The sequence below is a fragment of the Myotis nattereri genome (assembly GCF_964212035.1).
Source record: "Myotis nattereri genome assembly, chromosome: 12".
NCBI lineage: Eukaryota > Metazoa > Chordata > Mammalia > Chiroptera > Vespertilionidae > Myotis > Myotis nattereri.
This window is the reverse complement of record NC_138087.1, coordinates 77,238,026-77,262,834: the sequence shown is the minus strand read 5'-3', so window position 1 is coordinate 77,262,834 and position 24,809 is coordinate 77,238,026. Positions and strand designations below refer to the sequence as shown.

The 24,809-nt window shown below is 53.4% G+C and overlaps 1 protein-coding gene across 3 annotated transcripts; it reads left to right on the top strand.

The window, feature by feature from the left end:
- The first annotated feature begins 3,774 nt into the window (after window positions 1-3,774).
- ST6GALNAC4 (ST6 N-acetylgalactosaminide alpha-2,6-sialyltransferase 4) lies at window positions 3,775-19,493 on the top strand. 3 transcript variants are annotated; one of them, XM_081102857.1, is made up of 6 exons: window positions 3,775-3,921; window positions 4,315-4,395; window positions 12,102-12,284; window positions 15,330-15,745; window positions 17,238-17,345; window positions 18,568-19,493. In XM_081102857.1, the coding sequence occupies exons 2-6, from the start codon at window positions 4,384-4,386 to the stop codon at window positions 18,755-18,757; spliced, it is 909 nt and encodes a 302-aa protein (XP_080958983.1). In that variant the 5' UTR covers window positions 3,775-3,921; window positions 4,315-4,383; the 3' UTR covers window positions 18,758-19,493. The 3 variants fall into 3 exon arrangements, with proteins under 3 accessions (XP_080958983.1, XP_080958984.1, XP_080958985.1); XM_081102858.1 differs by lacking the exon at window positions 17,238-17,345 and having other exon boundaries at window positions 3,833-3,921; window positions 18,568-19,486; XM_081102859.1 differs by lacking the exons at window positions 3,775-3,921; window positions 12,102-12,284 and having other exon boundaries at window positions 4,378-4,395.
- The last annotated feature ends 5,316 nt before the right edge of the window (window positions 19,494-24,809 follow it).

The window sequence follows — 24,809 nt, the reverse complement described above, 5'->3', positions numbered from 1 at the left end:
GGGGCTCAGGGAAGGGCCCCCACCTCAGTAGTTGATGGGTGGGGTTGTTTCTAATCTCTAAACTGAGATCAGAAGAGTCAACTGTCAGGCGCTGGGAGGGTCCCAGGCTAAGGGCACAGCAAAGGGCTGGGGTGAGAGAGAGCCTGACATCCTATGTAATAAAAGGGTAATATGCAAATTGACCAGGAATGATGGGGAACGACTGGTCACTATGATGTGCACTGAACACCAGGGGACAGATGCTCAATGCAGGAGCTACCCCCTGATGGTCGGTGTGCTCCCACCGCTCAGCCAGAAGCCAGGATGTCCGACTGGGATATCCACGGGGAGCGGGCCTAAGCCATCAGTCAGACATCCCCCGAGCGCTCCCAGGCTGCCAGGGGGATGTCTGACTGCCAGCTTAGGCCTGATCCCCTGAGGAGCAGGCCTAAGCTGGCAGGTAGACATCCTCCAAGGCAGTGGTTCTCAACCTTCTGGCCCTTTAAATACAGTTCCTCCTGTTGTGACCCAACCATAAAATTATTTTCGTTGCTACTTCCTAACTGTAATGTTGCTACTGTTACGAATCGTAATGTAAATATCTGATATGCAGGATGGTCTTAAGCGACCCCTGTGAAAGGGTCGTTCGATCGCCAAAGGGGTTGTGACCCACAGGTTGAGAACCGCTGCTCCAAGGGGTCCTGGACTGTGAGAGGGCGCAGGCTGGGCTGAGGGACACCCCCCCCCCCACCCCAAGTGCATGAATTTTCATGCACCAGGCCTCTAGTTTGGAATAAAGAAACATTTCCCAGTGGTTGGTGTTGAGAGTGGGTGGGGACAGTATGGTGGGTGGGGAGCTGTGTGGGCCAAGAGCTAGTCCCCAGGACTGGATGACTCGGGGAAGCCGCTCAGCTACACCAAACACTGCCATTCCACTGGCCTTCCGAGAAAAGGAAGGAAAATGGCTGATGGGGGAGGAGGAGGAAAGGGAAAGCGAATGTTGCAGAACTGGAGTGTGGTTCCTGGAGGTATAGCTATAGATCTAGATACAGATTCAGATATATCTAGATGTAGCTATAGATAGGTAATTGACATCCCCCCCTAGATACCTGGGTGGCCTTGGGTGACAACCTGCCTGAGCTAGCACAAGCCATGGAGAATTTCTGGTTCTGACTCAGCAGGAAGTTGAGACATCGGGTGTGTGCTGCTCATTGCCCTCCCGGGAGGTGGGCGGGTTGTGGAAACTCCTGGTGGTCGGGCAGCACAGCAGGAAACTGGGCCCACATTTCCCTGGGGTTTGTATCCATACGGCTGAGTCTGAGCCCCAGAGTCCTAGATAAGGATGGTTCAGCCCCTCACTCCCTTTGGGTCTCTGGCAACGAGCTGAAGCAGGGCCTGACGCTAGACAGGGAAATGACTTGTCCCAGATCTCTCAGGGCCCAGACTCTTGACTCCCCTAAGTTGCTCATTCAACAGACATCATAGGTGCTGGGCTCTGTGCAGGTGCTGGGAATGCCTTGAGGACATGACTGGCCTGAGTGCTCACACAGAGCTGAGAGTATAATAAATAGGTGGGTAGATCATAAGCAAGAAAACCAGTTAACACACAGGATGATTTCAGAGTGTGACAAGTACTTGAAAAAGATAAATCAAGGTGGGTCAGGAGGGATGGGGGTGCAGTGTTGGGTAGAGTGGTTGCCAAGGAGGTGACATTTGAACTGAATGAGAAGGAGCTGGCCACGTGAGTAGAGCAGTCCAGGTAGAGGAATAGCAAATGCAAAGTCCCTGAGCTAGAAAAGAGCTCAGTGTGATTGGGGGTTGGAAAGGTGACCGAGGTGAGTGGATGGTGATTAAGTGGGAGTCAGGAGTTCAAACTGCAGGGCCTTGGCCGGGTAAGGGGAGTAGGCTTCTGTCAAAAGCAAATTAAAGAGCTTCATCTGAAACTGGGGGACGGGATTCCGTGTCCGTCTGTAGATGTCGGGCCCTCACCTGCTCTGGGAGCCCAGGTCATTTGGGCATGCCCCTGTCTCCACGTGGCCCTAGCGAGGAGGGAGTTGCCTCTTTGGGGGAGGAATTGTCACTTCACCAGCCAATGTGGGTGATGAAGGAACTTCTCACTATTGTCCCCTAGGGGTTGGATCTATGAAAACAGAAGCTGGACAGATGACGACCAGGGAGAGGCTGAAGGGCTCTGGTTTGGGGACTCACTGTGTGCCTTGCCTTGTGTGAATGACAGGCCACAGAGAGAGACTGAACCTAAACCACTGCCCTAGAGGTGTGCCCAGGGCGAGGATGGGGAGCGACCCAGAGGCCTGAAACACCAGCTTGGAGGACTTGGCTTTGCACCCAGAGCAGGGGAGCCTTGAAAAGTTACTGAGCTGAGTGCAGATACCCAACGTGAATACCCTGGGTTGTGCCCACACCAGAACCTGGAGTTTGAAATGGGGCCAGAGCAAGAGCACAGGCTGATGCCCAGGCCAGGCCCCACGGAAGGTGGTGGGTGTGGTGGGGATGGTAAGATGAGCTTCCAGGACCATGAAGTATTTTGTAAAAACAACACTTTATTTTATTTTATTTTTTTGTTGTTGTTTAACTGTTTTGCAGTCAAGAATGACCTTTATTATTTTTTTTAATATATTTTATTGATTTTTTACAGAGAGGAAGGGAGAGAGATAGAGAGTCAGAAACATCGATGAGAGAGAAACATCGACCAGCCACCTCCTCCTGCACATCCCCCACCGGGGATGTGCCCGAAACCCAGGTACATGCCCTTGACCAGAATTGAACCTGGGACCTTTCAGTCCATAGGCTGACGCTCTATCCACTGAGCCAAACCGGTTTCGGCTAAAAACAACACTTTAAATGGGAAGTATGCTTTCCACTTCACCACAGGGCTACTCCTCCCTATTGTCCCATATCTGACCTGAAGGCACTTGGGTTTAAAATCTCTAAGGGACCCCAACTGAGCCTTCAGATGGGACACGTTTCAGCACCTGCAGGGGCCTGGACTGAGTTGTGTTGGATTCGCAGGCACTTTGGGCAGTGAAGGTGGTGGTCAGAGCCCTGGATCTGGAGTGAGATGCCCAGGGGTGACCTGACTGCCACAGGCCGTCCTGCGCTGTCTCACTAGGAGGGAGGCAAGTGCTATGACCCCACTCACAGAGCAGTCCTGAGGCTCAGGTGAAGGTCACACCATCAGAGACAGTCCAAGTAGGGTTGCCACAGAACATGCAGGACACCAGTGCCATTGGAATTTCAGATTTTTAACTATTCGTTGTTTATCTGAAATTCCAAAGAAACTGGATGTCCCATATTTTACTGACGACCCTACCAACCTGAAACGCAGGGCTGCCTGACCCCAAGCCCCTGTTTAATTTTCCTACCGACTCCCCAATTTCAGAAATGGAGTAACTCAAGTCCAGACGGCCAGGCAGCCACGATTGAGCGGTTCTGAAAGACTTTCCTCTGTGGGCCGCTCAGCCCGAGCTGGGCAGGAGCTTAGACACATGTGGCAGGACGGAAAAGATGGGGGTGGATGCTGAGCTCAGACACCACGCGGGGTGCCGAGGCCCGGCTCCCGCCCGCAGGCCCCGCCTTCATCCCCGAAGGCCTGGCAACTGGCAGCGCAGGTCCCGCCCAAGCAGCGCTGGCCGGGCTCGTAGCCCCGCCCACTCCACCAGGCCCCGCCCCAGTCTCCGCTCGAGATTTGCTGACCCCGCCCCCGCCGCTCTGGCCCCGCCCCGCCCCAGTCTCCGCCCGGGAGTCGCTGACCCCGCCCCCGCCGCCGGCAGCGCACTTTCGCCTTCCAGTTGCCAAAGCTGCGGCAGGGGCGCTCCCTGTGCCCCGAGGCCCGGGGTTCCAGCCCGGCTCACCCGGCCCGCGGGCCATGGAGCTCCGAGCAGCGGATCAAGAGCAGCCGGCGGGTCCCAACCTGCCCGCGCGGTTAGCGCTTGGCGGGGGGAGGGAGCGGTGGAAACGGGTAGAGGGGCGGAAATCCTCCGGTCTCTCCCCAGGCCTCTGCATGCCCCGCGGGTAGTGAGGTGGAGTGTGGGTGGGAGTCGGAGCGCCTGGCTCCTGGGTCCATCTGACCCAGATTCGATGGGTGACCTTGAGCCCGGGGTTCCCCGTCTCTGCCTCTCCTTCCTCATTTGCACAATGGGATTTGGGTTGGTGGAAGTGTTCAAAGGACGGGGACAGCGCTGCCGGGCGTTTGGGGGTTTCGATTTTCAGAAGATATTTGCCTTGACCCCCGCCAGTACCCTCCCCTGCCTCAGTTTCCCTGGGAAGTTTCCTCTGAGGCCTGGGACCCAGCCCTGAGTTTCTGGGTCTTGACAGGTGCCTGGCTCCCACCCCTTCCCAGCCCTGGAGACAGCAGCCCCCGTGCTGCTGAGCGGCAGCCACAGCATGAAGGCTCGGGTAAGTGGGAAAAAGGAAGGCTCCCGGGGACTTGGGGGTGGCCCTGGCACAGCAGCCTCAGTAGCCTCGCACACCCCAGGCCTGACTCACTCCTGACCCACTGAGCTGGGGAAAGGGCAGACTGGCCTCAGGGCTGTGTGGCCCAAACAGGGGCGTTCTCTCTCTAGTTTCAGTGCCTGGCCCCTCTCCCCTGTGACATGGAGATAAGAGTACTATCTCCTGTGCGCATCCTGGAGCTCACCCAGGATGGGAGTGGGCTATGGTGTGAAAGTTCCGTTTAGCTGGTCCCGACTTGATCCAGGAGCCCCCGGGGTGGGAGAGAGCCCTGGATGTTGGGGGGTCAACCAGCACTGCCTGAATGGAGATCTCTGGTCCCTCGTGCACAGGGCACCAAATGCCAGGCAGAGCCTGAGTACGCAGGGCCTGGACATTCCCCATCCCATCCCCCAGCTGGCCACACGGAGATTTATTTTTAGAAGCTGATATGGCTTGTGGGCAGAGAAAGTTGTGCTTCATGGAGATAGTCCTGGGGGGGGGGGGGGGATGGGGGCTGCTTTTCCACCTCTGGTTTTAAAGAGCACCAGCCAGCTGTTAGGCGATTCCTGACAGGTGGCTGAGGGACCTGTGCCTTGGCAGGCTCAGAGAGTCCAGAGAGACACAGGTGGTGACCATGGTAGCCCAGTACAGGATGGCGGCCCTGGGTCATGACCCACCCCCCCAACCAAACAGGGCAGCCCCTCCCTGAAGGCTTGGTTGGGGCTTTCACCAATTCTGATGGCAGGGCTAGCCCCCCAGTAGGGCTTCCTAGTCCAAGTGGCCTTTGGTACATGGTTTCTGGAGGCAGAGCCCCTGGACAGCAGCTTTCAATTATTGAATCTTTCTTTCTTTTTTTTTAAATTAAATCTTTATTGTTCAGATTATTACATTTGTTCCTCTTTTTTCCCCCCATAACTCCCCTCCACCCAGTTCCCACCCCACCCTCTGCCCTCACTCCCCACCCACTGTCCTCATCCATAGATGCACGATTTTTGTCCAGTCTCTTCCCGCATCCCCCACACCCCTTTCCCCTCCAAGAATAGTCAGTCCATTCCCTTTCTATGCCCCTGATCCTATTATAATCACCAGTTCATTCTGTTCATCAGATTATTTATTCACTTGATTTTTAGATTCACTTGTTGATAGATGCGTATTTATTGTTCATAATTTGTATCTTTACATTTTTCTTCTTCTTCCTCTTCTTAAAGGATACCTTTCAGCATTTCATATAAAACTGGTTTGGTGGTGATGAACTCCTTTAGCTTTTCCTTATCTGTGAAGCTCTTTATCTGACCTTCCATTCTGAATGATAGCTTTGCTGGATAAAGTAATCTTGGTTGTAGGCTCTTGGCATTCATCACTTTGAATATTTCTTGCCACTCCCTTCTGGCCTGCAAAGTTTCTGTTGAGAAAGCAGCTGACAGTCATATGGGTACTCCCTTGTAGGTAAGTGACTTTCTTTCTCTTGCTGCTTTTAAGATTCTCTCTTTGTCTTTTGCTCTTGGCATTTTAATTATGATGTGTCTTGGTGTGGTCCTCTTTGGATTCCTTTTGTTTGGGTTTCTCTGCGCTTCCTGGACTTGTAAGTCTATTTCTTTCACCAGGTAGGGGAAGTTTTCTGTCATTGTTTCTTCAAATAGGTTTTCAATATCTTGCTCTCTCTCATCTTCTGGCACCCCTATAATTCTGATGTTGGTACTCTTGAAGCTGTCCCAGAGGCTCCTTACACTATCTTCGTATTTTTGGATTCTTTTTTCATTTTGCTTTTCCGGTTGGGTGTTTTTTGCTTCTTCGTATTTCAAATCTTTGACTTGATTCTTGCGCTCTTCTGGTCTGCTGTTGGGAGTCTGTATAATATTCTTTATTTCAGTCAGTGTATACTTAATTTCTAGTTGATTCTTTATCACAACATCGAGGGTCTCATTAGATTTCTTGAGGATCTCACTACATTTATCGGCGGTCCCACCAGTCTTTTCGAGGGCCTTATTAAATTTATCGGCGGCTTCTAGACAGTTCTTTAAAGACCTTAAAAGTGTGGTTTTGAACTCTATATCCAGTAGTTTGCTTTCCTCCATTTCTGTCATTTGTGTCCTGTTTCTTTGTCTCCGCATTTTTTATGCTTCCCTGTGTTGATAAAGTGGTTTTCTGTGCTAAGTGTCCTCTAGGGCCCAGTGGCTCAGCCTCCCCAATTACCTGAGGAGGACACTCTTGGTGCACCCCCTTGTGGTCTTTGTGCACAGTCTTGTTGTAGTTAAGCCTTGATTGTTGTAGGTATCACTGGGAGGAATTGACCTCCAGGCCAATTGGCTGTGAGAATCAGCTGTGTCTGCAGTGGGAGAGCTTCTGTGCTGGAGACACCCCTCTGGGGCAAGACTTGCTTCAGTGGGGCTTTGGTGCTCACTGGGTCTGCACCCTGAGTGTGTCCTTTAAGGGTCCGAGGAGGTGCAAACTGGATGGTCCCACTCTGAACACTGGGCACACTCGCTCCTGGATCTCTAGGGCAGTGCTAATCTAGCCTTTGCCTGAGGCTACCCAGCAAAAGCCTCCCTGCAGGACTTGGGCAGGGCGGGTCTCACAGGATCAACAGGGCGGGGCTAGCAGTTATGGCTGCTCTCAGTCCTGCCCTCAGGGGCTCTGCTTCTCAGTGTCCTGGTAATCCCTGCAAGCACCTCCAAGAGAAAGCTGCCCTCGAGTTCCGACTGATGCCAGAGAGTCCCGCTTTTCCCGTATGAGTCTGGGTCCCCAAAGACTCGCCTGGAACTGGAGCTCAGAGCCTGAGACTCCCTCCCAATTGAAAACAACAACCATGCCCTCCGCCGCCAGCCCGCTCCGCGTGCGCCTCCGCACCTTAGTATTTTACTCCCACACCGCACCTCCTCTTAGTCTTGGAAAGCTTTTCTCTTTCCTTCTAGTTGTAGAATTTCCACTCAGCCAGCCTTCCTGTGGTTCTGGATGATGTCTGTTCCATCTTTTAGTTGTATTTTTGAAGTTGTTGTGCGAAGCAGCAAACTCTGGTGTTTACCTATTCCGCCATCTTGGTTTCCTCTTCCTTCCTTCCTTCCTTTCTTCCTTCCTTCCTTCCTTCCTTCCTCCCTCCCTCCCTCCCTTTCTTTCTTTCTTTTTCTTTCTTCCTTCCTTTCTTCCTTCATTTGTCTTTCTTTCTTACTTTCTTGATTTTTAGAGAGTGATGAAGAGAGAATGAGAGAGAAATGTTGATTTGTTGTTCCACTTATTTATGCATTCATTGATTGATTCTTTTTGTTAAAATATATTTTTATTGATTTCAGAGAGGAAGAAAGAGGGAGAGATAGAAACATCAATGATGCGAGAGAATCACTGATTGGCTGCCTCCTGCATGCCCCCTACTGGGGATCGAGCCACAACCCAGGCATGTGCCCTTGACCTGAATCGAACCAGGATCCTTCAGTCCACAGGCCAATGCTCTATCCATTAAGCCAAACCGGCCAGGGCTGATTGATTATTTTTTAAAACATCAATGATGCCCTAGCTGTCTTGGCTCAGTGGATAGATCATCAGCCTGCGGACTGAAAGGTCCCAGGTTCAATTCTGGGTCAAGGGCACATTCCTGGGTTGCAGGCTTGATCCCTAGTGTGTGGGGCATGCAGAAGGCAGCCGATCAATGATTCTCTCTCATCATTGATGTTTCTATCTATCTCCCTTTCCCTTCCTCTTTGAAATCATATAATATATATATATATTTTAAATCAATGATGAGAGAATTATTGATTGGCTGCCTCCTGCATGGCCCCTACTTGGGATCGAGCCCACAACCTGGGTATGTGCCTTTGACTGGAATCGAACCTGGGACCCTTCAGTCCACAAGCCAAAGCTCTATCCACTGAGCCAAACCAGAGAGGGCATTGATTGATTCTTGTATGTGCCCTGACCAGGGATCGAACCTGCAACCTTGCATATTGGATGATTCTCTAACCAACTGAGCTACCCGGCCAGGGCATCCACTTCCTGAAAGACACTTCCCACACATCCCTTCTTGACCTCCTTACTCACCTAGACTGCTGACCCAGAACATGATCATCAGCCTGGTGGACTGCTACTGAGTCAGCGGGTGGAGCGGGTGGAGGATGGCCATCCTGGCAGCCACAGTCCAGGGTCTGAAGGGGGCTGGTTGCACTGCTGACAGGCACTCTCCTGTCCTCACGTGCACAGTACTTCACAGCATACAGAGCACTTCCACCGCTGGAAGTTCACACTCGCCCCTATTTTGTAGAGGCGGAAAGAGGCCCAGAGAGGTGGGGAGATGTACCCCAGGCTGCACAATGCACCTCGGCTTCTGCTTAAGAGCATGGGCTCTGCAGCCTGGGTTTGAGGTCTCACTACGCCAGCCGTGGGCAAACTACGGCCCGTGGGCCAGATCCGGCCCGTTTGAAATGAATAAAACTATTGAAAAAAAAGACCGTACCCTTTTATGTCATGATGTTTACTTTGAATTTATATTAGTTCACACAAACACCCCATCCACGCTTTTGTTCCGGCCCTCCGGTCCAGTTTAAGAACCCATTGTGGCCCTCGAGTCAAAAAGTCTGCCCACCCCTGCACTACGCGGTTTTCTTGCTGTATGGATTTGAGTTACACGCTTCACTCAAATCCCTTTCATCTAGAACATAAGGCTTATCTCCAGAGCCTCTTGTGCCCTGAGCCTGGCAGCCCAGAAGAAGGCCTGGTTAATGGAGACTTTAGATTCTGCTGATGTTCTAAGAGCTACTGAGCTGGAGTTTGGACCCATGAAGCTGGGTTACAGCCCCCTATAGAAGCTTCTAGGAACCCCAGGGACCCACATTCCCACCTTATTTATTTATTTATTTAAAAAAATTTTTTTAAATCTTTATTGTTGAGATTATTATAGATGTCCCTCTCCCCACCCCCCATTGCCCTCCTCCACCTGGTTCCCACCCCACGTCAGGCCTTCGCCACCCTATGGTAATACATATATGCATATAAGATCTTTGTTTAATCTCTTTCCACCCTCCCACCCACCTTCCCTCTGAGAATCCTCAGTCTGTTCCATTTTCCATGCCTCTGATTCTATTTTATTCACCAGTTTATTCTGTTCATTAGATTTCTTATTTGTTTAATTTGATTTTTAGATTCACTTGTTGATAGATATGTATTTGTTGTCACTTTGTTGTTCATAATTTTTTTTATTTTTAATATATTTTATTGATTTTTTACAGAGAGAAAGGGAGAGAGATAGAGAGTCAGAAACATCAATGAGAGAGAAACATCGATCAGGTGCCTCCTGCACATCTCCCACTGGGGATGTGCCCACAACCCAGGTACATGCCCTTGACCGGAATCGAACCTGGGACCTTTCAGTCCGCAGGCCGACGCTCTATCCACTGAGCCAAACCGGTTTCGGCTGTTCATAATTTTTATCTTTACCTTTTCTTCTTCTTCCTCTTCTTAAAGAATACCCTTCAACATTTCACATAATACTGGTTTGGTGGTGATGAACTCCTTTAGCTTTTTCTTGTCTGTGAAGCTCTTTATCTGACCTTCAATTCTGAATGATAGCTTTGCTGGGTAGAGTAATCTTGGTTGTAGGTTCTTGCTATTCATCACTTTGAATATTTCTTGCCACTCCCTTCTGGCCTGCAAAGTTTCTGTTGAGAAAGCAGCTGACAGTCGTATGAGTACTCCCCGTAGGTAACTGCCTTTCTTTCTCTTGCTGCTTTTAAGATTCTCTCTTTGTCTTTTGCTCTTGGCATTTTAATTATGATGTGTCTTGGTGTGGTCCTCTTTGGGTTCCTTTTGTTTGGGTTTCTCTGCGCTTCCTGGACTTGTAAGTCTATTTCTTTAACCAGGTAGGGGAAGTTTTCTGTCATTATTCCTTCAAATAGGTTTTCAATATCTTGCTCTCTCTCTTCCTCTGGCACCCCTATAATGCGAATGTTGGTATGCTTGGAGTTGTCCCAGAGGCTCCTTACACTATCTTCATATTTTTGGTTTCTTTTTCTTTTTGCTCTTCTGGTTGGGTGTTTTTTGCTTACTCATATTTCAAATCGTTGATTTGATTCTCAGAATCCTCTATTATTGAATCCCTGTATATTATTCTTTATTTCAGTCAGTGTATGCTTAAATTTTTTTTTTTTTTTTTTGGAAATGGAAGATATTTGAAGTTTGTAGAAGATTCTTGAGTAAACTTGTAACCGTGGTTTTGAATTCTATATTCAGTATTTTGCTTTCTTCCATTTCTTTCATTCGTGACATGTTTCTTTGTCTCTGCATTTTGGCTACTTCCCTGTGGTTGTTTCTATGTATTTGGGTAGAGCTGCTATGTCTCCTTGAGTTGGTAGAGTGGCCTTGTGTAGTGGTGTTCTATAGGGCCCAGTGGCTCAGCCTCCCCAGCCTCTAGGTGCACCCCTTTGTGGGCTGTGAGCACAGTCTTGTTGTAGTTGAGACTTGATTGCTGTTGGTGTCACTGGGAGGAATTGACCTCCAGGCCAACTGGCTGTGAGGACCAGCTGTAACTGGTGGGAGAGCTGCTATGCAGGAGACTCCCCTATGGAGAGGACTTGCTCAGTGGGGCTTTGGTGCTGAGTCTGCCCCTTGAGTGTGTTGCTTATGGATGTGTAGAGTTGTAATCTGGTATGGGCTGACACTGACCACTGGGTACACTGGCTCTTGGGTCTCCAGGGAGGTGCAAAGTCAGCCACTGCCTGGGGCCACCCAGCAAGAGCTACAGAGAGATCTGCAGATTCCTCCTCTTTGTATCAGGTTTGGAAGCGCCTGGATGAGGCCCAACTGTGAAGCAAGGCAGGTTGATGCTGGTGCCAGGTGTTGGGCCTTTTATTGATAAGTTTGGGGCTCCCTGACCCAGCTGCAGCTTGTTTCAGATTTTAGCCTGAGCAAGGACAGGCCATTCATATGCAAAAGCTGCTGCTTTCAGCTTGGGTGGGGTTATAAATTGGATGAGACGGGGTCTTAAGGAATCACCAGGGCAGAGGAAACAGAAATGGCTGCCAGTCAGCCCTGTGACCGAGGAGGTGCCAGTATAGGAACAATGATCCCTGTGAGCACCTCCGTCTGGGAGAAAGCCGCCTCTGAGTTCCTGCCCCGATGCCAGACAGTCCAGTTCCTCCTCGTATGTGCCTGGTTTCCCCAAAGCCTCGCCCTGGTGCTGAAGCTCAGAGGAAGCAGGACCTTGTAAGTTCAGTATGTGTGCCAACCTTTTAAGATGAACAGCTGGGTCTCCAGTAACCTCCGTGTCACTGAGCCCCAATCCACACTGGTTTTTACAGCCCGTACTTCTTACTGCCTGTAGGGACTTCTTTTCCCAGCTGTGGAATCCTGGGCTGGGGGTCTGGTGTGGGGCTGGGACCCCTTGCTCTTCTGGGCAGCCTCTGCTGAGAGTCTCTCTTCCAATGAAAAAAGTGGCACACGTGGGTGCTGGACCAGCCCGTTCCGCGCCTCTGCACCTCCTACCAGACTCAGTGTGCTTTCTTCTTTCTCTAGTTGTAGGACTTCCATTCAGCCAGCTTTCCAGCGGTTCTGGATGACGGTCGTTCTGTATTTTAGTTGTAAGTTTAATGTGGTTGTGGGAGGCGGTGAGTATGGGCGTTGCCTATGCCGCCATCCTCCTACTCTGCCTATATTGCCCACATCCCCACCTATGACCGCTGTTTCCCCAGGGTCGGCTCCTGTTCGTCATCCTGTGCTCTGCGGGCTTCTCCGCTGCCTATATCCTACTGTGCTTCTGGGCCTGCCTGCCCTTCTGCCTGGCCTCCTGCCTGGGCCCGCACCCCTCCAACTCCAGGCCCACGGCACCAGGGCCCTTGCACTTCAGTGGATATAGCCGAGTGCCAGATGGGAAGGTGAGTCAGCCAGGCAGCATGTCGGGGGCAGGCCAAGGATGCCAGGGGTAGTGAGACCTGGGCTCCTGCCAGGGCAGCCTGGACCTGGCTGGGCGCCTCTGCTCACCAGCTGTGTGGTGTTGAACAATCACTTCCCCTCTCTGGGCCCCAATTTCTAAGAGGAATGGATTTTTAAAAATTTAAAAAAAAATAATTCTTTATTGTTGTATTACATATGTCCCCCTTTTCCTCCCATTGGCCCCCTCCCCCAGGCCCTCACTGCCCCGTTGTCTGTGGCCATGGGCCATGCATATATGCACACAAGGTTCTTGGTTGATTACTCCCCACGCACCCACCCCCCCCCCCCTTCCCTCCGAGATTCTGCACTCTGCTCCATGCTGAGGAAATGGGTTTTTTAATTCAACACATATCACCTGGCTGCTGTCAGCTGCGTGCTGGGGGTGGCTGGCCTCCTGGAGCTCCTGTTCCAGCGGGGAGACGACAGACAGCTCAGCGTCCTGCTGAGAGGCGCACTGTGTGCGTCTTCAGATTTACCCGTGGACACACAAGCCCCGCGTTCCACAAGTGTGTATTTGGCGCCTTGAATGTGCCTCGCCTTGTGCTGGTTGCTGCTGGGGATAGAGATGCCACAGGGAAAGGCCATGACAACCCAGAGCTGTCCCTCTCACGGACAGACAGGGATGCCGGAGCCCAGGGGTCCAGGTAGCTGTGCCCCTGCCCTAACCGCACCCACCTCCCCATGCCAGCTCTGCCGGGCGAGGTCAGAGCACTTTACACCCCTCACCCTGGCTTCAGTGGCCCCACGTGGTCGGTTTCTCAAAGGCCCATTTCTGAGTTGGAGGCCCTCTGAGTGTTGGCCGCAGGGAGGTGCGCTCAGGGACCCTGGCTTGGAGGAGACCTATTTTGGGTCTTCGTTTCTTTGAGTCTCAGTTGCCTCCTCATCTGTAAAAGATGGTTGTTGTAGCTTCTCTCTCTGTAGGGCTGCTGTGAAGGTTCAGCTGGGTGCCCCTTAGGTTTGGCCAGGTGGGGGAGGGGGGCAAATGCTGGGGTGGCCTGGGGGGACTTGCCAAGGTGGTGACCAGTGTTCATTTCAGACTCTCAGAGCTCATGGGGATGTGGCCTCAGGGTGGCCAGATCCTCTGGGTTTGTTCAGAGAAGCAGGAAATCCAAGTCTTGACTGTCGAGGGGGCTGGTTTTATAAATTAGGGAATAATTAAATATTTTAAAGACTGTGTGGAACAAGCGGAACACCCCCTGGGGCTGGCTGTGACCTTGGATCTGAACAGACCCCAGTTGTCAGGACAAGCTAAACTGAGGGCAGAAGAAGGGAGTCTTGCTCTTTATGGCTGGGTCTGGAAATGGTTCTACGAGTTCTGAAATCAACATGTTAGACATGAAATGTCCCTGAGTGGGATATGACAGTGTGTCTTTTATCCACTGGAATTAATGTTCCATAGTCTTTACTGGCCTCCGTAAACCGCCTCCCCCAGCAGGGCACGGAGGCCTGGGGCGCGGAACGAGTCCTGCTCTGGGAGACCCCAACCCTGACCCCAAGTGAGTATTTGCAGGCTGATCGGCTCAGCTTCTGCCTCTTGGGGGATAATGAGATGGGGGTTGGGCCCTCATTGTGTCCTAACTCTGTGCCATAACTCTCTAGGCCAGCGGTTCTCAACCCGTGGGTCGCGACCCCTTTGGCGGTCGAACGACCCTTTCACAGGGGTCGCCTAAGACCATCCTGCATATCAGATATTTACATTATGATTCATAACAGTAGCAACATTACAGTTAGGAAGTAGCAACAAAAATAATTTTATGGTTGGGTCACAACAGGAGGAACTGTATTTAAAGGGCCAGAAGGTTGAGAAACACTGCTCTAGGCTCTATATAAATAAATATGTATATATAATTGTTATTATTAATAATTTCAGAGAAGAAGGGAGAGGGAGAGAGAGATAGGAACATCAATGATGAGAGAGAATCATTGACCGGCCCTGCCCCACACTGGGGATGGAGCCTGCAACCTGGGCATGTGCCCAGACCGGGAATCGAACCATGATCTCCTGGTTCATATGTGGCTGGTCAACCACTGAGCCATGCCGGTCGGGCTCTCCAGGCATTTTTAATTGAATCCTCAAAACCTGGTCAAGTAGATGCTATTTTTATCCCCATTTTACTGCTAAGGGAATTGAGACTCAGTGAGGCAAAATGACTCGCCTAAGGCCATGCAGCTAGGAACAGGCTGAGCCAGGAGTCAGGCTCAGAACCAGAGGTCCCCAACATTGTTGTGGACACTAAAGACTGCTTTAAAAAAATTTTTTTAAATTGACTTTCAGGCAGAGGTGAAGGGAAAGGGAGAGAGAGAGAAACACCGATGTGAGAATAGAACACGGATAGGCTGCTTTCAGCATATCCCCTATGGGGGATTGACCGTAACCCAGGCATGTGCCCTGGCTGGGAATCAAACCAGCAACCTTTCAGTGCCCGGGATGGCACCCAACTAACTGAGCCACACCGGCCGGGGCTAAAGACTGTTTTACTTACGAAACTGGACACATGAGTGAGGCTCAGCAGAGGAAGGAGTGACTAAGAATGGTTTTGAAGAGTTGGAGTTTATATTTACTTGACAAACACATATAGAACACCCAACCTGTGCCCAGCTAAGTGCTTTATAAATATTTGCTCATATAACCCTACTAACGAATTCACGATGAAGAGCTGGGTGGGGCCTCAGCAGCAGGGACAAGGGCTGTGTGTGGCTAATGAAAAGCATAGGGCTCTGAACCCGAGCCTCAGCTCTGCCACTTGCTGTGGGTATGGCCTTGGGAAAATCACTCCACCTGCCCCGCCTGTTTCCTCGTCTGTTAAATGGGTTGATAAAACAATTTGATACTTTGATACAGAGATCAAGTGAGTTCAGTGGATGTTTCTAGGGGAAGGAAGCAGAGAGTGGAGGTTATGTGCCCTCATCTCTCTCTCTCTCTCTCTCTCTCTCTCTCTCTCTCTCTCTCTCTCTCCCCCTCCCTCTCTCCCTCCCTCCCCCTGCAGCCACTAGTCCGAGGGCCGTGCCACAGCTGTGCCGTGGTGTCCAGCTCCGGCCAGATGCTGGGCTCAGGCCTGGGCACCCAGATCGATGGTGCTGAGTGCGTGCTACGCATGAACCAGGCGCCCACCGTGGGCTTCGAGGCGGACGTGGGCCAGCGCAGCACCCTGCGCGTGATCTCTCACACGACCGTGCCGCTGCTGCTCCGCAACTACTCGCACTACTTCCAGCAGCAGCCCCGCGACACGCTCTACGTGGTGTGGGGCCAGGGGAGGAACATGGACCGCACGCTGGGCGGCCGCACCTACCGCACGCTGCTGCAGCTCACCAAGATGTACCCGGGCCTGCAGGTGTACACCTTCACCGAGCGCATGATGGCCTACTGCGACCAGGTCTTCCAGAACGAGACGGGCAAGAACCGGTGAGCGGGGCCTGCCTGCTGGGGCCTCCCTGGTGGCTGGGGTCAGCAGTGACAGAGGCACATGTGGCCCTGCCCTCTCAGGGGGAGCCGAGATCAGAGAGACGTCATTCATCAGATTATCACACAGCTCGAGGCGGCGGAGAGGGGCATTGACCGGCGTGGGGCAGTCAGGGAGCTCTTCCCTCTCCCCTGGCCCCCTCCTCCACACATCTGCTCCTCTCCCCAGCCCCCTCCCCAGCTCAGGAAATACAGCTGCAGCGCCCAGGTTTCCACCCAACTCCCCTCCTTCCATCACCTGCCACACACAATGGGGTCTTGAATCTCTCCCAGGTGCCGCCGTCCCCCCGCCCCACGCCCTTGCAGCACCTCCTCATTGGTGTTGCTGAATCCTCCAGCCACCCCAGCAAATTCACCCCATCAGTCACCTGCCCTCTACCTCACAGCAGCTTCGATTCCCATGGAGAATAAAGTCCAGACTCCACCTTCTCCCCTCCCCTGGCCTACAAGCCTTGTATGATTTGGCCTCTGCCTGTCCTGTTCCAGCCATACTGGCCGTCTGCGCTTCCTACATATCCACCCTGGTTCTCGCCTTCATGCCTTCGCATACGTCGTTCCTTCTGCCTAGAATGTTCTTCCCCCAAATCTCCCATGACTAACCTCTTCCTGCCATTTAGGCCTGTGTGGAATGTCACCTCCTCGGAGAAGCCCTCCCTGATCACCCCATCTGATGATACCTCCCACCTGATACTCTTTATTCCTTTGTTGCCTTGTCTTCTCAGCTGTTCTCTCCCAGCTGCCTCCTCCTTTGAGAGGAGGGTATGGCAGAGTCCAGTTTGAGTGAATGAACCACCTCATAATGCCTCTTAGAGGTGGAGGTGAGTGGCCCTCAGATGGGAGAGAAACCAGTGGTGGTGTCTGAGTGAGTGAAGGTCTTGTTCCGAGTTAGGTGAACTAGTGAAGGCAGGGGCGTGCTCCTGGGCTGACAGTGTTCCCTCCCCATAGCCACCTATAATTATCCCATTTCACAGATGGGTCACTGAGGCTCAGAGAGGTTCATGAGCAAACCAGACACTCCAGAGCAGGTACAGGATTTGAATCAAAGACCATTTGACTCCAGACCACCCCCTTTCCCACTTTTAACCACTGTTCTGCTGCCTCCTGCCCTCTCCCCAGGCTTCGTCCCTTAGATCCAGAAAGGATGTGGCCAGGGCCCCCTCCCATCTTCCGAAGGTTGGCTCACGCCCTGCGTGGGTGGTGAGGGTTGAACAGATCTGGGTTTGTGTCCAGCTCTGCCTGTTGCCCGCTGCAGACCTCGGGCCGGCTCTGTCCCCTCCCCGGCCTCCCCCAGGACCCCTTTGTGGGGGTCAAGGTGGGTGGCCTTCAGCTGGGAGGGTAGCCAGGGCTGTGCCTTGAGAGAGCCGAGGCGAGGGCCTCCACCAGCCCCTTGTTCTGACTGAGGGGAGCGGCCGGCTGACTGTGCTTTCCCTGCCAGGAGGCAGTCGGGCTCCTTCCTCAGCACCGGCTGGTTCACCATGATCCTCGCCCTGGAGCTATGCGAGGAGATCGTGGTCTATGGGATGGTCAGCGACAGCTACTGCAGGTCAGGCCGGCCAGGCCAGGGCAGGAGGGGCGCTGGGGAGGCCGGGAGGACCGTGGGCCTCGCGCTGGAGGACCTGGGAGCTGTGGGGCGCAGGGTGTGTGGGCTTCCGGGTGGGTGGTGGAGGCACGGACATCCCTGGAGCTGGTGCCCAGGGGGAAGGGGCTCGGCCCCTGGGACTGGCTCAATGCCAATCTCCACTCTGCCCGTGTGGCCTTAGGCCAGACACGCCACCTCCCAGCACCTCCATTTCCTTATTGTGACAGAGAGAAAACAATCACACCTTCTTCAGAATGCTATGCAAACATTTACAGAGAGAATAACTTACAGAAGTACACAGTGCAACACTGGGGCCGAGTACATGGACGTGACACATTACGTCCGAGGTTTTACTTTAAATCTCATCCTCTTTCGGTTCTGTTGTAACTAATAAGTCCAGAAAAGGCCCCATGCTTTCACCCTCTCTTCTCTTTGGAACTTATTTGTTGAGCACGTGGGTGAGTTGGCAGGAGCCTGTGTGCCCTATGCCGAGGCACCTGGGCAGAACACCTGCGGGCATGATGCCAACGAGTAGGTGGGTGGGTGCCACAGGGCATGAGGGGTTCCTTGCCAGGAGCCTAGCACCAGCAAGGCACTTCGTAGTCGTCAACTCTTTTAAAAATATGTTTTTATTGATTTTATTTTATTATTATTTTAAAATATATTTCAGAGAGGAAGGGAGAGGGAGAGAGAGAGATAGAAACATTAATGATGAGAGAGAATCATGGATCAGCTGCCTTCTGCACACCCCACACTGGGGACTGAGCCCACAACCGGGCATATGCCCTGACTGGGGATTGAACCGTGACCTCATGGTACATAGGTCGATGCCTAACCACTGAGCCACGCCAGCTGGGCTGTAGGCTTCGACTATTTTGACCTGTGGACTCAGCAGGCAAGGTGGATATCACCGTTCCCATTTTACAGATGGCTTATGGAGGCTGCTTATGGGGGAGGCCTCTGCCCTCTAGCCAACCAGCTTGCAAGAGGCGGAGCTGGGGATCAAAGGCTGGCCGTTGGGATGCATAAGCTGCCCTGCTCCTCCGTCTGTCCCGGCCTCCCCCGGGACAGGAATGGGACCCCGGGAGCCTAGAGTACCTGGTGAGGGTGGCTGAGGTCAGTGCGGGGTCTGGCGGAAGGCCGGAGAGCTCTGGTGCCCACACCTGTCCCTGTTCCCCACCCACAGGGAGAAGAGCCCCCCCTCAGTGCCTTACCACTACTTCGAGAAGGGCCGGCTGGACGAGTGTCAGATGTACCTGGCACACGAGCAGGCGCCCCGCAGCGCCCACCGCTTCATCACCGAGAAGGCCGTGTTCTCCCGCTGGGCCAAGAAGAGGCCCATCGTGTTCGCCCACCCGTCCTGGCGGACCCAGTAGCGCCGCTGCCCAGCCGGCCGCACCGCCTTCGCCAGGCCTCCGTTCCACCCACTCAACCAAAACCTTTAATTTATGGATCCTGCCTCTGCCACATGCCGGGTGGACCGAGGTTTCCTTCCTGCCCTGCCGCGGGGACACCTGGAGCCGTCTGGGGCCTCCAGACTTGAAGGGGAGGAGAGGGGGCCATGGTGACCTGTGTACACTCCTCCATCCCCCTCCCTGAATAAGCTGAATCTTTTTTTATTTTTAATATATTTTTATTGATTTCAGAGAGGAAGGGAGAGGGAGAGAGAGAAAAAAAAAAAACATCAATGATGAGAGAGAATCATTGATCAGCTGCCTCCTGCACGCCCCACACTGGGGATCGAGCCCGCAACCCGGGCATAACCATGACCTCCTGGTTCATAGGTCGACGCTCATCCACTGAGCCACGCTGGCTGGGAAATAATCTGAATCTTAACTTTGGGGTTCATCCCACCTCAGCGTCTGTCCAGTGGCCTTTGCTCCCAGGGCTGATGGTCCCCCACTCACCAGCTTCGTGACCTTCAACCTTGTCCCAGCCCGGGCCCTTCCTCTCTACACTCCCCCTCCACCACCTCTGGTGCCACACTTCCCAAGCTGGTTGCCCCGGTCAGGGCAGCCCAGAGCTTGGTGTTTGTTGGGTGAAGGGGCCTTTGAACTGTGACTTGCCAGGGCCACCTCGAGTGTACGGGTAAACGTGTTTTCTGGAACCCTGTCTGCAGTGTGGTTATGTGTCAGGGGGTAAGAAGTGGGGCTCCTCGCCCTGCCACAGTCCCATAACCTGTGGACGAGGGCAGGCCTGGTCCTGGGCCCCTCCCCAAACCCACAGCTGGCTGGGCTTCTGGCCGTTTAATCTGCCTGCGAGTTGCTTCCCCAAGAGCCCGCCCCTTCCCCACCAGGTCAGAGAGTCTGGCCCGTGGCTGCGCTGGCGTGTTCCGATCAGAGGCTTCCCTGGGATGCCCGCCTGCACCCAGTGGGCAGAGGGTGGAGAGTTGGGCCTGGAAGGAAACGACTCAGGGTGGGAAGGAAATTCCTCTACCCCATGCCACGCCCCTGGTCCAGGGTCACATTCCAAGGACGTTGCCAGTTAAATTCCCTATTAACTGGGGTTGGTTACACGGCAAGAGAGGAAGGCTGGGAGGGTGGGAGGGGCAGGCCCCAGGCTTGCCTTCTCTGAGCTTCACTCCCCTCACCTGGGATGTGGCGAGAGCCTGCCCACCAGCAAACAGCTAGCAAGGGCGTGCAGCCACCTGGCAGAGGGGCCCTGGGAGCCACTTCACAGAGCAGGTGAAGCCAGGATGGGGCCCCGGGTCTGAGAGCTGAGCCCGACGTCTGGGCCTGAACCACGGGGCTGGAAGGGGCCACAGGGCTTCACACCCCTCCCGCCTTCCCTCCCACCTTCCTTCATCGGAGACCGGGAGACTGGCTAATGGAGGACCAGCTGGGATGGAGCCTGGGCCGCCAGCTTCAGCTCCAGGAGTCGCCTCCTCATGGGCATGGGACCCCGAGGGCCCTACGCTGGTTTAGCTGCCGATGCCGACCTGAAGTTCTACCGAGTTGTGTGTGTGTTTAACAAGGGGCGGCATGTTTTTGTTTGTACCGGGCCCCACAAATTCTGCAGCTGGTTGTGCGAGGGAGTGTGGGTGACCTTCTCAAGAGAGGCTGCAGGCCTGGCATCTGGCCCTTTGTGCCTGCCTCCCCCTGCCCAGTGCCCGGCAGGCCCAGAAGGCCCTGCAAGCGTGGGAGGAGGGCGGAGGGCAGAGAGCCCTGAGCTGGGGGAGAGGAGCTCTGTGGTGGGAGGGGCAGGCTGGCAGCTGGACCACAGCTGCTGGCCTGGCAGCGGTGGGGTCTGGGCAGGTGTCGGGCAGCAGGAAGGGGGGTTGTGGCCTGGCAGGCAGGGGGCTGGTGGAGGAACTGGGCGCAGAGGGAGGCCTTGAGTCAGACCTACCTCATTCTGGCGCTGCTTCCCGCCGTGGGATCCTGGCGGATTAGTGCCTCTCTCTGGGCCTGTTTCCTCGTCGTACAAAAGCCGTCCTTCCCTCACAGTATGAATTCAGGGAGGTGGCTGTCCCAGGGCTGACATTTGATATGTGGGGGTGGCCTTGCTCACCCATCGTCCTTGGTGGTGACAGATGGGTGTGAGGACCCCCCCCTGCTCACAGCCTCGTCCTTGGGCTCCAGGGCCCAGGGCCGCTGGTCCTGATGGACTCAAACTGATGCCCCTCCCAGGCGGTCGCCTCCTCCCACTCCCTCCCCTGGAATACACTGGCTTCACCCTCGGGTGCAGGGACAGAGGTGCCTCTGTCCTGGCCCTGCCCCCAGGCGGGTGTTTACTGCTGGGTTGGTCCAAGTAACATGTATTTCTGGGCTTTGTGACCTGGCAGGAGCCACCCCAGCTACTTCCTCCAGGAACACTTCTTCCCGGTGGCTCCTGGACAGCCTGGTGGCCGCCAGCCTGCTGAGGGCTCGCTGGGGACCCGCTTCCCTCCACTGCAGCTCCTGCAGCTTCCGGGGGTGAGTTGGGGCAGGAGCCCCCCAGCTCTGAGGAGTGTGGTGGGAGCACCCTGGTGTGCAGCCCCTCTTCGGGCCTCTGTCCACATCCTGGCTCCTTTGTCCCCTCAGCAGGCCAGCTGGGACCTCTACTTCCTCCTCCTGGGGCCAGAGGGGAAGCCAGGTGAGCCTCACAGCCTGGAGGTGTCCTAAGGAGCCTCTGTCCAGGTAGGAACTTGTGGCCAGGCCAGGAACTCTCACCAAACCTCTCGCCAGGAGCGGAAAGGGATTTTGTTCTTGCAGGTTCTGGTCTGCACCCATGTCCAGGGCACCTGGGCCAGTCTGCCAGCTCCCATCTCTGCCCCCGAAGAACCAGGCACCGCCCAGGGCTTGGGAACAAGAGCTGTGGAGCAGCTGCTGTGTGCAGGCCCTCGCCCAGCGGCTCTCTCGCCTCTTTGGAGGGAGAGACTGCAGTCCATGGCCTCTGGGCATCAGGTGGTCTGGGTCCATGGCCATCCTTTCCTTATCTTTCGGGGCATAAGCTGAGGGCTGTCTGGAGGTTCCGTGTATGTACAGGCATTGATGCTGGACTTAAAAGCTTAAATTCCCAGTAAAGCAAGAATAGAACCATTTCCTCATACCGCAACCTACTTGATTTTAGTAAGTAAATTAGCAACCTGACGAGAGCAGCTCCTCCCCTGGCTCCGCCCAGAACCCAGTGGGGAGTTTGGGGCAAGTCCTGTTCCCTCCACGGGTCCTGGTTTCCGTCTCTGTAAAGTGAGAGCGAGGGTGGCAGCTGAGGTCTCTGAGGACTCTTTCCGGGACCCCGTGGGAGGGGAAAATCCTAACTGCACAGATTGCTGAGAGCAAGAAGGGAGGTCACGCCTGGGATCCCCGCCCTGGGGCAGGAAGGGCTGAAACAGAGGCCATGGGGAGCGGCTCAGGGTGGGGGCACCCCAGGAGTGACCACAGCCACCCATCCGTGAAATCCCCGGCCTGGGCGAGGGCAGGCCTGGCGCTGCAGAGCGGAACGGCTTGTGGTTAGTCATCCCCGGACCCGTGCACACTCTGAGCCTCCCTTCTCCCTAGAGTGGTGGCACCGGCAGCGCCCAGCTCACAGGCTGCGGGAAGCATTCAGGAGGTTTGTTCGCAAAGTGCTGTCACAGGAGAAAGCACGTGACGCGTGGGAGCTGATGTTTTCTGATCCTCGTCGTTATTGAAGTGGTTGTTATTGTTCTTGGGCTGCCGGGCGAACTCAAAAAGAGTTTGGAGGCTTTGGCTAGAAATAAGTGATAAGAATTGGTTATTCAAGAGCCTTAGGGCTTGCAAACTGGGAAGATAGTTAGGCCTTAGCCAGAGTGTTCTGAGGAAGGAAGGAAAGCTGAGGGTCCTTCAGTAACAAGTCCACTCCGGAGAGGAAGCACTCCTGCCTCTCAGCGCTGGCAGTGCCAGGTGTGATCCTGTGACTGGCGCTCACCATGCCGGTCTGGGTCCATGGCATCTTTTCCTTATCCTTCGGGCACAAGCAGACGGCTGTCTGGAGGTTCCGTGTATGTACAGGCATTGATGCCGGACTTAAACGCTTACATTCCCAGTAAAAGCAAGAATAGAATCATTTCCTCATACCTCAACCTACTTGATTTCAGTAATTTAGCAGCCTGACTAGAGTGGCTCCATTTTATTTCTTCACTCTATTCCTCAAGGCCCGGGAAAGGTGAGCCAGCCCCCACCACAGAGCCTCTTGGCGCGAGCCTGGGTCCCGAGACATGGCAGGCCTGAGGGGGGAGCTCCAGGTCCAGATTTGGTCCAGGAGCTGGGCTGCTGCACCCTCATTTCCAGAGGCCATTGGCGTGGGTCAGGGAGAAGGGCTGACCACAGGATGCCCCACCCTAGCCAGCCTCCAGCCTGCTGGGTGACCTCTGGCAAGGGGCTCCCCCTTTTCTGAGCCCCAGCAGTCGGTTCATCAGGCTTCCTGCCTGCCAGCCCTGGCCCCTGCTCTGTGGTTTTCCATGCCGGCAGGCAGCCAAGCAGGGCCAGGGATGGGCTGAGGCTCAGGAAGCAGTTGGGAGTGACACCAGAGGGACAGGAAGCCTTGAACCCTTAGCCCTCCCCTCTTGTGCCCACTGCCTAGTGGCCATGTCTCCAGAGCCTGGACTCTGGACCTTGCCCCGCCCCCTTGTTTTAATTAAAAACAAAGTGATATTAACTCATCAAATTAGTCCAATGCAAACGACCTGGAAGTTTATAAAGCAGCGAGTGAAAGTAGCACCCACCCATCCCACCCCGAATCCACTCCCCAGGGGAAACTACGGCCAGTAGTCCCGCTTAGATTATTCCAGATAGCTTCTGTGTGCATTTACAAGCACATACACATCTCCGGATGTGTTTTGTTTTTTTAAAAAAGGAATCATACTATATATGCAGTTTCTTTTTAATATATTTTTATTGATTTCAGAGAAGAAAGGAGAGGGAGAGATAGAAACATCAATGATGAGAGAGAATCATTGATTGGCTGCCTCCTGCAGGCTCTCCCAACTGGGAATGGAGCCCGCAAGCTGGGCATGTGCCCTGACCGGGAATCGAACCGTGACCTCCTGGTTCATAGGTTGATGCTCAACCCCTGAGCTATGCTGGCTGGGATGCAGTTTATTTTTTATAAATTAAAAAATAAGTTTTCAGTATAAGCATTGTGTAACCATTATCTTAAAATTTTTGGAAAATATAGTTAAGCCAAAAGAGAGAGAGAGAAAAGCAGCTCCTAATCTCACCATTCCAGAAATAACTACTATTAACACCTTCATCACTGTGATAGGCAAAAGGTATTTCCCTATTTTCATTTCTCTTATCTTTCTTTTAAAATAAGGCGGTACACAATGACAGCATTTATCATACCTGTAAGTTATAAAACATAGTATAATGAACCTCTCGAACCCATGTCCCACTTAAAGACCAGACCTTCATAGAAGTCCACACCTCAGTGTCTCCTCCCCTCTCCCACATCTCTGCCTCCCCAGCAGACAACTGTGTTCTTGACTTTTGCTTTGAAAACTCTAATCACTCTGATAGGCAAAAGCTCTCTCCTGTCCCTGGCTATGAGAAGTGGCCGGCTGCCGGCTATACGCTCAAACAATATATCGTGGAGCTCATTTGTCTTCGGAGACGTGTCTTTTTCATTCCTTATGTCTCTCAGATTCATCCTTGTAATCGTAGCTCATTCATTTCCCTGCTGTTTAATATTCCACACCGTGAAAGTACCGTCACGTAGGAAAATTCCATTCTGCTGCTGACAGCTATATGGGCTGTTTCCAGTTTAGTATCATTTCAAGCAATGCTGCTAATGAACTTTGTTGTTGACATAGGCAAGAATTTCTCCAGGGTATGTTTGTACTCTGTTGTTTTCCAAAGGGGATTATAGAGATGCAGCTCTTTGACTTGCTTTCTTCACTTAAACATCTTCTGCGCGTCCTGGCCAACTCTTGTCAGTACCTATTGATCCACATCACTCATTTCAGCAGGCCTGCGCCTCTATCCCATAGGCCCC

Bases quoted from the DNA above. Each gene is read 5' to 3' on its own strand.
- ST6GALNAC4 (XM_081102857.1), top strand. The intron at 12,285-15,329 runs GTGAGTCAGCCA...CTCCCCCTGCAG, and splicing joins GCCGAGTGCCAGATGGGAAG to CCACTAGTCCGAGGGCCGTG. The intron at 15,746-17,237 runs GTGAGCGGGGCC...TTTCCCTGCCAG, and splicing joins AACGAGACGGGCAAGAACCG to GAGGCAGTCGGGCTCCTTCC.